The sequence below is a fragment of the Limanda limanda genome, chromosome 21 (assembly GCF_963576545.1).
Source record: "Limanda limanda chromosome 21, fLimLim1.1, whole genome shotgun sequence".
NCBI classification, from domain to species: domain Eukaryota; kingdom Metazoa; phylum Chordata; class Actinopteri; order Pleuronectiformes; family Pleuronectidae; genus Limanda; species Limanda limanda.
Genome location: NC_083656.1, coordinates 21,257,149 through 21,271,833, shown reverse-complemented (window position 1 = coordinate 21,271,833; position 14,685 = coordinate 21,257,149). Strand labels below are relative to the sequence as shown.

At 41.9% G+C, this 14,685-nt stretch overlaps 1 protein-coding gene across 1 annotated transcript in view; it reads left to right on the top strand.

The window, feature by feature from the left end:
• The window catches only part of LOC133027564 (rab3 GTPase-activating protein catalytic subunit-like), a 67,255-nt gene that overhangs the window by 30,657 nt on the left and 21,913 nt on the right, over positions 1 to 14,685 (top strand). The window contains exons 10-18 of the mRNA XM_061094600.1: positions 991 to 1,014; positions 1,668 to 1,682; positions 2,699 to 2,772; positions 4,572 to 4,664; positions 4,868 to 5,040; positions 5,917 to 6,024; positions 9,199 to 9,371; positions 9,628 to 9,682; positions 10,322 to 10,681. Coding sequence (XP_060950583.1) covers positions 991 to 1,014; positions 1,668 to 1,682; positions 2,699 to 2,772; positions 4,572 to 4,664; positions 4,868 to 5,040; positions 5,917 to 6,024; positions 9,199 to 9,371; positions 9,628 to 9,682; positions 10,322 to 10,681 — 1,075 coding nt within the window. The remainder of the gene's footprint in view (positions 1 to 990; positions 1,015 to 1,667; positions 1,683 to 2,698; positions 2,773 to 4,571; positions 4,665 to 4,867; positions 5,041 to 5,916; positions 6,025 to 9,198; positions 9,372 to 9,627; positions 9,683 to 10,321; positions 10,682 to 14,685) is intronic.

Below are 14,685 nucleotides of genomic sequence, written 5' to 3'. Positions count from 1 at the left end.
AGGCATAGTTTGTGGATAATGAAGTCTACAAGGTAAGGGTATCGTAGATCTCCCTGTCACACTGTCTTTAACTCCCATTGCAACACCGTTTTTCCTTCTGTCATACAATTGCATCCATTTTTACTAGAAAAATATCTATTGCATATCATGTGAAAAAAAGTGATTGACTCACTATGGGTCTTATTTTCTATGATAAATGAACACTACAGCACAGATTCTATTTCATTCTTCCTGACCACCTGAGTAATGTTGCACAGTATAACGATGCTAGAAATGTATTGCCATACCCAGCCGTTAAAAACGGTGCTATGCGGGACGGCTCCATGTCGCAGCTGTTATTTGTTCATACCGGCTGCTGATCTGCAGCCTCAGTTGAGCCGCTGATCAGCAGCTCTGTAGTTCTGCTATTGCAATGGTTTGTTTTTACACAGGAAAATTACCATACGTGTGTGTGTGGGTGAGAGCCTACTGCCCATCCCCTGGAGTTCTTTACGTTAACTTTTAATATAAGTAAAGCCTTAATGAAGTTTCTGGTATAGCTACAGTATTTCCTTATCTAAAAGTAGTCATATTTACTCAAATAAATATACCAGCTATATACAGTATAAAGCCGTGCATCTTCCTCTCCTGCAAATATTTCTCAATAAAACTCTTTTGTCTCTGTCACATGTACATCTAAAATAAGAAGTTATGAAGTTATTATCTAAGTTACTGTTTATACTACCAAGCAGTCACTATCTAATATTTTATAAGGTGTTTATTATGCATTTGTATATTGTATCTTTGAGGGAAAACATTTAGAGTTTTTGAAATGAGCAATAGGGCTGGTTTTCTCTTTTTGAATATGGTGTGCTTTATGACATTAAAGTAATAAACTATCCATAGTTCAGGAAGGAACAACCTGCGATACCTCTCCTTCAGACACCTGATGGGTGATGGTGCTGTGATGGTGTCTTGTATGCTGTAAGCTGGGTTTATGTGACAGACCAGTCTTACCCAAGGTGTTTTATGCCAGCTACGACTGTGATGTCGGCAGAGGAAGTACAAAATATACGGTGTTGTTACAACTCTAAGCTTGTGCGGGGAAGAGGAAGAAAAAGCCAGGTGTAATTGTTACCCCCAAGTCTCTAGATTTCTCACACAGCATCCCAATACATCTCCCTTACCCTGCTTTGGTTACTCATTGCAACAGCACATCCATGAAAGGCTAGAATTGCTGTTATTCTATTTTACATGTAGGTGTTCGCAACCTATTGGAAAGTTGTGCCTAAAGCATGCATAACGAAATCATATTGTGTAAGCCACAAAAAACACGATAGAAAGACTGATGACAGGCTGGAGTCAAAGGCCTTAGTGAACACGTGGTGTTTGAAGAGTTTTTGAAACTATCCAGAGATGCAGAATTGTGGATTTCAGCAGGAAGAGAGTTCTGGTGGATGGAGGTTGCTACACAGAAGGCTCTGTCTCAAAAGGTTTGCATTTTGCTTTTGTCGGCGTAGGAGTGGAAATTAAGGCCATTTTGATGGATGATGACCAAGCAGGAGTATGTAGATGGTGAAAAGAAGGGGGCCAAGCACCAAGCCTTTCAGCACGCCTTGGTTTTTAATTCGGGCTGGGATGGAGCTGGTACCTCTGATTGTGACAAACTGTTTCCTGATTGGAACCAGGAGAGAGCTGTACCAGTAAGGCAGAGGTACTCAGGTAGGCGGTTGAGGAGGATGGTATGGGAGACTGTCGAAGATGGCAGAGAGGTCAAGGTGGATGAGGATAGTAAGGCCTGAGTCGGCAGCGATGAGGGCAGTCTCTGTGCTGTGGTGGGGACTGAATCCGGATTGAAGGGGTTAAAACCGCTTGTGGTTTGACATGTGCTGGTGAAGTACATCTCTTTTTGGAGGTTGCCTATGAGGGAGGAGTAGAACTGTCTTGGTATCAGAGAGAGCAGCCTTGTATGGTCTATGCAGGCCTCCAGGTGGACAGCAAGGCCAGATATTTTGTAAAGCTGCTGCAGTTGACGACCTTTATGGTGCAAAATTCAGCAGCGAAACAGCGTGCTGGGCACATGAAGGATACAGTCAGGGTTTTGAGGGGGCAAGAGACTTGAGAGAGTGAAGGAGCAGTGTTGTAGTGACAGACCAGGCCATCAACCATGGTGGAGGGGGGATATGTATATCAATGGGGTCACGCAAGGGAAAAGGTATCTGAGCCCAAGTACAGCTCTGACGAGAATACTTTGGGTTTGTTTAATTTGCTCTAGAATTTATGAGGAACGCATTTAAACACCTTGAAAAAAGTCCAAAATGTGTGCACGCAACGTCCAACTATCACCCACAACACATGCACATCTGGGTTTAAGCTTAACATCGGCCAATGTCTGTAAGAGCATTCAAGGATGTTGTACACACCATACCCCCCCACGACCAATCAGCTCCAACAGTTGATCTTCTGGAGGTATCCTCCCAAGTAATATTCCCAGCAGGTTTAGTGAATTAGGGTTGAAGGGGTTGAAAAGATTACCCTTCTATGCCAGCCTGCAGGGTAATAAAAAAAACAATAAAAATCACGAACTTGCTTTTTTTTAAAGAATGTTTTATTATATCAATTTGATTATTGTGTCTTAGGTACTTAATCTAGACATAAATGTGAACCAGCAACAGTCAATGTGATTAACCAAATAAACTCTCTTTGTGTGACCTGGCAGTGACCTTGACCCTCTCCAAGCTCCTCACTGGTCGGTTCGAGTCAGGACTGCTGAAAACCCTCAATGTTTACTGGGTAAGAACAATTCCTTTGTGTCCAATTTGTATTTCCAAACTCAATTTATGCAACTATATAAAGTTAATACAAGGCAATGAGATGATACAGTTTCACCTGTTTCCAAGACAAATTATACCTTATCAAGAAATATCTAAAAGTAAGTGTTCCTGGATGCAAACCGGGGGGCATGATGACCACTGCATCCCTTCAGCAGAGGAAAAAGAGGGATTTTAATAAAGAAGACCTTTATAACACAGTTCCCCCTGACTCAAACAGTAGGCACCTACATGGGCTGAGGAGAACACTTCTCATCTGATCAACTCGACAATGAGAGTTTAACTTGAGATTTTTTTAAAAGTTCTTTTTTTTATGTATTATGCATGTCACCTAGCTAGCTAACTTATGGCTAATGATAGCTAAGTCTCAGCCCATTGATGTTTATTTTATTTTTTTATGGGTTTGAGGACAATGTTCTTGTTGCCGCAAAAGGCCTCATAAATGTTCAGGCGCAAAATATCAGCAGCATCAGACAGTCAGACCCCACCACAGCAGTATTCAGTGTAGTGACATCCATGAACTTTGAAGAACTGAAAGACGCACCTCTCCACACTGCACACATTATAAATGGTGCATACTTACACCAGCACAGACATAAGAAGTGGCCAGACCGTCAGTGTCAGCTGCTAGCCTGCCAATCCCTGGTAAAACACAAATCTGTCCACTGCTTGAGAATTGGCTTTTTGCCAATCCAGATCTAGAAATCTAGAAATCTTACCTCATCAAGGGGATGAATATTGACAGCAACAACACTCAAATACTGTGGCATTCAAACCATGATTGATCCATTGATATTACGAGGCCCACGGTATGTCAACAAAACATTTACCTACACCACATCTGCCTTTATCTGGAATAATACCACAGATAAAAAAGGCACATCTGGGGTGGCAGAGGGAGGCTGGAGGGTTGGCCTCACCAAACTTCCTACAGTTTTACTGGGCAAACAATATTCATAAACTAATATACCCTGCCTTTCTCTTTTTATTATCTGCACTCTCTTTTATATGTTCTCACTCAGCAACCAGTACATCACTAATAATCTTGTTGTGAGGAGCTGACAGTTTAATGACTAGGGTGACTCCCGGCAATTGAAAATAAGAGAATACAGCCCTAATCCTACGATGGCTTCGATTGATGTGGTTTCTTTGTAAGTAGCAGTATATGTTGCCCAGTCAGATGCCTTGCCTTTTCATCACTATTGGCTCGATGCCCTATTTTATGGTTTTGTAAATCAGCAACCCACCTACACACAGGCCCTGCATTGGGGATGTGATGGTACATTTGAAACTTGAGAGTTGAAATTCTCCAGCAGGGGATCCATTCAAGGTTTTTTTAGGGTCCAGCAGCCAGTTTTTGTCTACTTTAACTTTGAATTTCCTTTTAGAGATAGTGGAACATGGGACTACAATCTAATTGATGGTTGATCTCTGTAATATGTGTAATTAATTATCTGGGTTATAAAATTTGGTTATAGTTGCTTTTATTTTATCATATCTTGTGGATGTGGTTTGTGATAGAGTTGGTTACATTGAGGGTTTATGTATTTGAAAAATCAATAAAAATATTGAATTGTTAACACCACACCACCAGCCTAGACTGTTGAATGACAGAAAGACAGAACAGTTGTTTGATAGTGTATCTGCGGTAACGATACCTTTTAGACAAACTATTGATTCAAGTTTTCTAGTTTGTTCCACAGTTGTATGGGGAGTGAAATAATATTAACGATTTTGACCCATTTTTATCTTCCCTTGCAGGTGACTTACTGACAGAGTTCTTGAAGCTCTCCTTTAGGAAGGAGTCTACAGAGGACATTCTTGGAAGAAGATTGGTTGAAGATGAGGGCAAAGGTCAGGTTACTGGCTGTACTGTAACACCGAGGACACCATATTCAAAAGGAACAAACTAGACCTATTACTCATCTCAAAAACTCTAAATGCCCCCTTTCCCCTCAAATAAACAATATATATAAATGCATAATTAACACATTATAAAGTCTTGGATAGTGATTGCTTAATGTGATTAACAGCAACTTCTGTTTCTGTCCCTGTAGAAAATAGTGACGTCAGCACTGCTTTATCCAAGCTGACAGAGCCAGCAGCAACAGTGCCTATCTCTAAACTATCTGTCTCCAATATGGTGCACAGCGCCCGAAAGCACATCCGACGCCGAAGACATGATGATGAGTCACAACTGAACACTGATATACTCAACTCTGTCCTTCTGGTAAGACAAATTCATACTGATTGTTATATTATGTTAATATTTTCAGAGATTATAATCATGACAATGGGAATTACTCAATAAAACTTCTATTAACTTAAAGAAAAATTAAATTTTATCAAAAGCCAATGAGTTTAAGAGGGGGAAATCTCACATAAGTTTCACACAAGTATACCATGTGTTTTTGTTTTTCTCACTGAGCTGAACACAGCTAATTACAGCAATGACAGTATGTCATTATTGTGCCTGGGACAAGGGTTTGGGGACTGGTTGACTAATGTTTTAGTTATAAATAGAAAATGTATATAGCTACACTGAAAAGGCCAATGTACACCTTCAAATAGTGGACGGGTTTGGAGGAGAAAAAGCACATGCAGGTGAGAGAAGAGGAATCCTGCACACTGTCCTGTACTACTATAAGACAGCAATGACTTCAATCCACACCCAACACAAAGTAATAGTCGAAAAACTGAATTCTAGTTATAATTAATGGGTTTTATGTTGGGCATTAGGCATCAGGGATCATTAGGCATCAGGGATCTTTTCCCTACACTATTCTGCTAATGGACTGGGGATTTGATGACTTCAATTCGAATTCCGGTGGGGGCATTCGCTATTTGGTAATTCAATAGAAATAAAATAGGTTATGATCTTTTGCTAAAACAAACTTTTGCTCCATCCCCTTGCAGAGCCCAGTTTAAAATGATTGTCTCATTTATTCTAAATGTCAATGTACCACAATGGTTGAGTTGAGCTGGATTTTAACAAACATGGCAGGCAAATGATTTGGATAATAATTCATTGGTTTTATGTAAATGTGGAAGTGAATTGTACTTTATAGTTAAGTGATTATTTATTTATTATTCTTTTATGTCTCAGTATCTCTTCCCAGATGCTGCTGTGGAGAGATCATCAGAGAAAAGCAAAAATAAAGCTGCACAGGCAAACTCCTGTGAGAAAGTCAAGCAAGATAAAAACTCAGTGTGTGTAAGTTGGCTCTTTCACTGCTCCTTTACCACTAGATTGAAACCTTGCATATCACCTGGTTGTGACATCTAAGATTGTGTACATTATTGAAATAAAGACTGGGAAAATGATATCCCACATTAGACACAGTAGACACATTTTAATGCAAGCTGTGGACAGACAAATGTTACACTGTCCACTTGTGAACACATCTCTAGCCTGGATCTTAATACCATGTCTAAACAGGGGCTGTGAGTGCTGCGTTTGCAGCCTGCCCATTACATTATATTTCATTTAGCTGACGCTTTTATCCAAAGCAACTTACAATAAGTGCATTCAACCAAGATGGTATAAACCCAGAACAACAACAATCAAGAATTGTATTCAAGGTATAGTCGGAAAGGGTGTGTTTTCAGTTTGCGGCGGAAGATGTGTAAACTTTCTGATGTCCGGATTTCCATTGGGGAGCTCGTTCCACTAAATAGACAGCAAACAGTTGTGATTTTGATGAGTGTTTAGGTCGCAGTGAGGGAGCAACAAGATGATTGGCAGCAGCAGAGCGGAGTGAACGGGCTGGGGTGTAACGTTTTACCATATCCTGGATGTAGACTGGGCCTGATCCGTTCGCAGCATGGTATGCAAGTACTAATGTTTTGAACGGATGCGGTCAGCCACCGGTAACCAGTTAAGGGGGCGGTGGGGCGGAGTAGTGTGAGTGAATTTAGGTAGGTTAAAGACCAGTCGAGGGACCCCAGTAGTGACAGGGCAAGGTTCAGACACAGATCCTCTCCAAGTTAGCCGGTAAGTGCATCATTGAGGTAGGTTGGGCGGCTGTGGCTGAGGTGGGCGGCTGTGGCTGAGGGGTAGAGCGGTCGTCCTCCAACCTGAAGGTCGGCGGTTCGATCCCCAGTCTGAACCATCTGCATGCCGAAGTGTCCTTGGGCAAGATGCTGAACCCTGAATGGCCCCCCATAGAATAACAAAGTGCTGCAAGTAGATGCACTGTATGAATGTGTGTGTGAATGGGTGAATGTGAAACTGTACTGTAAAGCGCTTTGAGTGGTCTTCATCAGACTAGAAAAGCGCTATATAAAAACAAATCCATTACCATTACCATTAGGATGAGAGCAGGGAGAGAGCAGAGCCTGAGATACCAAAGTCCTGAAGGGATGAGATCAGGATCTGGTGGTTCACTGTGTCAAATGCAGCAGAGAGGTCTAGAAGGATAAGGACAGAGGAGAGAGAGGCTGCTCTAGCAGTGTTACATTGCTCAGAGACAGCAAGGAGGGCAGTCTCAGTTGAGTGGCCTGCCTTGAAACTAGACTGGTGAGGGTCAAGAAGGTTGTTATGGTGGAGATAGGAGGAGAGTTGTGGAAAGAAAAGGAAAAAGCGAGACAGTTCTGTAGTTATTTACTTCAGACAGGTTGATGTTGGGTTTCTTCAGGAGAGGATTTACTCTTGCCTCCTTCAGAGAGTTAGAGAAACAGCCAGTTGACAGGGAATTGTTAATAAGATGGGTGAGAAGGAAGAAGGCCAGGAGCAATAGACTGGAGAATGTGAGATGGGATGGGGTCAAGGGGGCAGGTGGTCTGGCGGGCAGAGGTTACCAAGGTAAGTTCATGATTGGGAGACAGGGGGGTGAAAACGGAAAGCGAAAGGGATGAAGTTGATGGAAATGTATCTAGAGAAGGAGGATTAGAAAATAAGGAGCTTATGTCATCTATCTTTTTTGTAAAGTAGTTGACAAAGTGGCTTGGTAGAAGGGAGGAGGGGGACTGGGGGGGTCCAGGAGGTTGGAAAAGATGGAGAAGAGTTTTTTGGGGTAAGAAAATGAGGATTGAATCGTAGTTTGGTAAAAAAGCGAAAGAAGAGGGAAGAGACTGATAAGTGAGCAGGTCGTCCGAGTATTTAGATTCTCGCCATTTCCTTTCTGATGCTCGCATAGTGGCTCTTTCAGCACGCACCGAGTCAGACAACCACGGAGCTGGTGAGGACTTGCAGATCTGTCGTGACATAAGAGGACAGAGATTCAAGAGAGGAGGACAAAGTAGAAAGGAGAATGTCTGTGGCAGAGTTAGGATGCATGAGTGAGAAAGAGTCAGTGGAAGGGAGGGCTGATAAAACAGAGGAGGCTAGAGAGGCAGGAGAGAGGGAATGAATGTTGCGACTGACAGGTAAAGAGTCTGTTGGTGTGGTAGGGTTGTTAGTTTGAGATAGTGGGAGAGAGTAAGAGATAGAGAAGTGGTCAGAGACATGAAGTGGGGTTAAAGTGAGGTTCGATGTTGAATAGTTTTTGGTGAAAATATAGTCAAGGTGGTTTCCGGCTTTGTGAGTAGGAGGGGAAGGACTGAGGGAGAGAGCAAAAGAAGACAGTAAAAGTAATAGGTCAGATGACTTCTCTGTCTTGATGTTAAAGTCCCCTAGAACAGGGGTTTTCAACTGGTTTTGTCCCAGGGACCACCATTCTGACTAGAAAGTAATCCGCCGCCCACTGATGTCCCTAACCCCTGCCCTAGAAGGATAACTGAAGGGCCTTCTGGGAAGTTTGACAGGAGGACATCTAATTCCTCGGAGAAAAATTCCCAAAGAACCTGGTGGACTGTGGAGAACAACAATAGTTAATTTTACCGGATGAGCTACTGTCACAGCATGAAAGTGGAGTCAGAGAGAGGAGAACATCACAGGCTGCATCAGCTCTAGCAGAGGGAAGAACATCTGCTTTCCCATTGCGCATAGTAAAGTCTCATGCGAACTGCCAACTGAAAAATGTCATCACAGCAGTGCTTTTCTGTAATAGAGTTTTGCCCATAGTTACCGCGTCTGTAACAACACAGATATTAATACATGTAATTTTTCAATATTTATTGCAATAAATCATTATGGTAGTTAGACATTATAATGTTTCGGACTTTCATTGTGGAAATGTTCTCTATCTGGACCTCTCTTAGTTCTTATTCAATACCCCTGCTCTCATCCTGTTTTAGGGAATATCTGCTTAACCTTGTGGGAGAAAATGTCAGAGTAATACATTTCTTGTTCTCAGTCGGTTGTGCTATGTGAACCAAATTTATTACTGTACCAGTAACGGTTTAGTTTTCCCCCCTTCATTTGAGGCCTGCTCTGAATTTAACTTTTCCATAACGATATACTGTACATGTATATTCATTACCTCCCCTACTTTCTTTGTTTGTCCAGAACCTTTTCCTCCAGCTAAAGTCAGCACCCAGTGATAGTCTGACCTACCGACTAGCACTGTGTGTGTGTTTGGCAAACTACAATTATGGTGGGCTGCAGGCTGTTGCCCACCTCTGGCAGGAATTTGTCCTAGAGTTGCGCTACCGCTGGGAAAACAACCACCTCATTTATGGGTAAGTACAACACACATAGACTGCTCTTGGCTTAAGTACTGTAGGCATAGCACAATATTTGTTTTATCATTTTGAGATCTGCATCTCAGGGAACATAGTAACTGCCCTGTGTTTTGTGCTACCTTGTACAAAATACTTTGTTTTTTTCAAGATAGTGAAATATATACCATACAAGTGGAAGTTTTTTAGTTTCTCAATCTAATACTACATGATTTTAATTTCTATCCATCATCAACTCATGGTTCTTTATCTGCAGACTGGCAGTAGGACCTCCTGATCTTCGCTGTTGTCTTTTGCATCAGAAGCTACAGGTAGCCATTTAAGTTTAACAAATTTAAATGTGTGTTTGAAATAAAAGAAATGTCAGTTTTTTAAAATACAAATAAATCAATAGCTATGAATGGGGAAACATGACACTGGGTGAAAAAAGTGGAAAAGTTTGATTTAGGGCCATCGTTTTAAAGTTCATTATATTGAGCAATAATGTATTTTTCTAAATAGTATTAGAAAAAAAAGCAATATGGCAACTCGCATACACTGAGAAGAGTCTATAATACTCCTGCTGATAGATTTAATTTGTATTAATCAGAGGTTTGATGTTTTGCCTAAAGTAAAATAGATTGGCTTCTATATAAATTATGTGCAAACCTGCAACTGTACTCTTACAAAAGATCACAAGGTAAATTAAACATTGTATCTAATTATGTTCAAGAAGATTTAAGTAATTAATGAAGCATCAACTGTGCAAGCTTCGTCTAAACTCCAAATTGTTTTTAAGGGTTTTAATAATTTAATTAATAATAATAATAATAATAAATAAAACATTTTTTGAAGAGGTCTATGATTTAGGGTCATTATCTGAATGACTACAAGCAATAATCTTAAGAGAAAAATAAAGACAACAATGTTCAGTATCCCGTTGATTGAAAAGGGATAATGCTTTTGCCTAGATGCTGAACTGCTGCATTGAGAGAAAGAGGGCCAGAGATGAAGCTCGCAAGGTGCTGGAGGCAAACAAAGAACGAGAGTGCAGGATGTCTGGTGGCTACCAGAACAGCTTTCCTGTACCGGAGGCAACAACAACAGAATCCACCTCAACAAGGGAAATGTCTCTGGGAAAATCCTGGGACTCTTGGAGCGACAGTGAGGAGGAATTCTATGAGTGTCTGAGTGACCAGGGGGAGGTTGAAGCTCCATATACTGAGAAAAAAAAGGATGGAAGCAAAAGTAAAGCAGAGGGCAGACTCCACCCCTTTAACAACATGACTCTACTCAACTCATCAGATCCTCTCTATGTTCCTCTCACACAGGTCAGGGTCTCTCTGTCTCTTTCACTCATGCATCAACAGAAAGGACCTTTTTTTTTGTTTAACTGAATACAATATAGGTTATTTATAAATATATGTGTAATACATACAGTAGCACCAAATATATATATATTGTACAGTATATACTATAAGTAGTATTAATTGATCTAAATAGGGCATATGCTGAGAGCAAAAATATGCTTATATGAAATTGTAATTATAGGGCTATGGCAAAAAATAGGAGATCGTGATAAAAGCACAGAGAGGACGTGTTTGTTATTGTTAAATATTTTACTTTTTAGTGCATATTTTATACCTGAATGAATATTATAATATCTGAATAAGTCTTTGTGTTAGAATAGAGCTAAAGAAATGTGACGGCTTAACGTTACTTGATATGTGTTTTTTTGTTCTGGGGTGCCAGACACCCTGACAACAATTCAGAGGTGGGACCAAGTCATTTTTTTGCAAGTCCCAAGTAAGTCTCAAGTCTTTGCCCTCAAGTCCCGAGTCAAGTCCCAAGTCAAGACAGGCAAGTCCCGAGTCAAGTCCAAAGTCAAGACTGACAAGTCTCAAGTCAAGTCCAAGTCCTGCAGTTTGAGTTTCGAGTCCTTTCAAGTCCTTTTGATCACAGAGTAATAATATATTTACACAGATCATGTATGCTTTTAAAATCTGTATTTATTTATTAAAACAAGTGCAATTGAAATTGCACTTGCGGGGGCCGCTCCTATGCAGTGCAAAAAAGGACAACGGCTCATAATTCCAATCCAAAAACAGTTATTTAAGTGCAATGACATTAAACCTATCAAACATTTAACATGTCAACACAACATTTAAGAACTTTTGGGAGGACATGTCAAGACATGAACCACATGACAGCTAAAATAAAAAGTTAAAATGCCGCTGTCCCACTGTATATCTAAACTTTTGGTTAAACTTTGGTCCACCTTTAGAGCACTAGTCTACAAACTTGTTGAGTTTGAGCAGCAGCTGATTTTCAAGGTGAGTAGAGCTCATCCGGGTTCACTTTGCAGTGAACAGCAATCCAGCACAGCTGAAGAGTCACCCGCAGGCGGCCGAGGCAGGTAGGCCAGTAGGCTATTGAGTTTCAGGCAGTGTTGTCCATGAACGAGTTCAAAAGAACGCGTTCATTGAACATTTTTATGAGAACGTTGAACTAAACGCAACTTAATGACAAATAATGAATTTGAACGGTAAACACGTTCATATTATCTGTCTAAAACGAATGCCTGCACCATGTCGTTGCGATCGTTGTTGTGTTTATTTGAAATGAAATGCAGTCTTACAGGGCAAAATACCGTCTGAAAGTTGCAATTCCGTTTTTCAACTTTTTTTTGTTGAGGGGGGGGGGGCTCTTGCATAGAGCCCCAAATATGCTAGGGCCGCCCCTGTGTAGCGCAGTGATTCTCTGTATTGTGCGCCCCACCGGTGCGGCGCGAAGGCATAACAGGCGTGCGACCGGGAGGAGAAAATGCGAGGCGGAACTAATATTATAACTAATGTTTTGACGTCCGCATCTCTTTAGCGGCGGAGCAGTAAGCAAATCGCTCTTTCGCCGTAGCCAGGGGTCTGCAGCCCGCGGCTCTGCAGCCCCTCCGCAGTGGATCCCTGTGCAGTGTTGTGCCTGTCGCGCATATTTTTCACGAACAGTGAACTTTACGATCAGTTTTCATATGTTGAACGTGCACGTTAGGGAACGTCATCCACTCTATGCAGCATCTACCACTGCAGTGAGAATTGCCTTGCCTTTCGTTACTTTACACCCCTGACGGACACATACACAATGAAAGATACAGAGCGTTCCTTAATAACATACTTTTTAATCTTTGGGTTTTGGGGAAAGGAGCAAGTCTTATCAAGTCAAAAGGCTCAAGTCCAAGTGAAGTCACGAGTCATTGATGTCCAAGTCCAAGTCGAGTTGCAAGTCTCTTTACATTTTGTCAAGTCGAGTCTAAAGTCATCAAATTCATGACTCGAGTCTGACTCGAGTCCAAGTCATGTGACTCGAGTCCACACCTCTGCAACAATTTATCTAAATAAACTAAATTAAGCCAACAAAAAAAGGGGGGGGGGGTCTGTCGATCCGTTACACCCCCTTCCTGTGAAAAGGGCCTGAATAGGCCTTCCTTTCCTATGCATTTGCTGGAACCCATGGAACTCTTCATCCCCAGACTCCTATTCAAAGATCTTCATGATGCGAAAGCGCTGGGGTCTCATTTATAACCGTAGCGTACGCACAAAACAGGGCCTGAAACGTCCGTACTCAAGCAAAGTTGGGATTTATAAAAACAAACTTGATCGGAAAACGTGCGTATTTCCATGCAAACTCTGACCTATGCGTAGGGTTGGGTACCGAGAACCGGTTCCAATATGGAACCGGTTCCAATACAACCGGTACCTACCCGGACCGAAATGCAACGGAGATTTCGGTGCCTCATTTCGGTGCCTGAGCCAATCGAAGCCTGAGGTCTCCGCTCGTCCCGCCTCCTCACACTTCAGCTCCTTCCTTCACGGGAAGCGGCGGCTCCCGCCGGGCCCCCGGAGGCCCCCGCGGCCGCGGACCCCCGGTGGACAGACTCTTGTCTCTGCGCTGCCCGCGAAGAACGAAGACCACGCAGAGAAATGTTTCATAAAAGCGACCGCATGTTAGGGGCACGAAGGCGGGGGGCCGAAGCCTGCCTGCGACTGCCCCAGCCGCGGAGACGGTGGGGGGGTGGGGGTCTCCGAGTGATGGAAAAGCGACCCTCAGTCTTCATTTGGCTCAGGCACCGAAGTCAGAGTCACGAGTCAGAGTGTGTGTGTTTTGTATTTATTTTTATTTATTTAAGTATAGTGTAAACTTTTGTTAACAGTTCGTATGTTATTCATAGTTTTAAGTTAAAAAGGGTTTTGTATTTATTTATATTTATAATCTACTTTAAACAGTTAATATATTTTATATACTTTCTTAGTCAAGTATCGTTTTGTGCACTTTTTTGAAAAAAGTATCGGTTCAGGCACCGTTTAGGAACCGGTATCGTTTTAAAAGTATCGGTTAGGAACCGGTATCGGATAAAAACCAAACGATACCCATCCCTACCTATGCGTACGAACGTTTTGGAGAAGGGAAAGTGGCGATGCAGACCTGAGGTGGTGAACTGAAGCAGATTATTGATCCACTTCATCATTTACATTAAAGGGGACATATTATGAAAATTCCACTTTTGTAGTGCTTCTACACGTTAATTTGGATATCTGGCGTGTCTACCGTCCCAAAGACTCTTGAAAAAAAAAACTCCTGCGATTTGTTGTGGTTCCTCTATGTCAGAAACTATAAGCTAGAGTGAGTCGAATGGAAAAACACCAGATTGTGACCTCACAGTCTGTCTGCATGGCATAGCCCCCCCCCCCCTGGAGGCGGAGATCTGGTGGAGTGTGTATGGTGTGACAGGGGGAGCGGGGCTGTGACAGGGGGGGCGAGGCACTCAAAACAGGACAATCTGAGGAGGGCTGTTTTAAACAGGGTAAAAAGGCTGCTGTTTTAAATTATCCTTGTGGTATTTTGACCAAAAAATGTTACAGACTTTTAATTAAGACCCCAAGGAACCATATCAACTGTGGTGAAATGGGAATAATATGTCCCCTTTAAAACCAACAGCTTAGTTTTGCTCGCGCGACATATCTGTTCCACACAAACCTTTTAATTAAAAAATATGTAAAACAACTTACAGCAAATTAAGTTTAGATTCCATTCAGCCACGGGGCCGAGTTATTAATAGGTTTTAATAATATCTTCTAACACTGCGTGTATCGTCAAATCACTGCAGTGAAGAGGAGGAGATCACTTACAAGAAATGAAGAAACTTTCAGAATAATATCCCAGAGTGGAGGTAAGGATCCACTGATGTGAGGGAATCGGTCCGATGCTCTAAATAAATAAATACTGCCGTGACAGTGGTGCGGGGTTCTGAGTGATGTGTGCACGTGTATGGAAGGATGAGGAA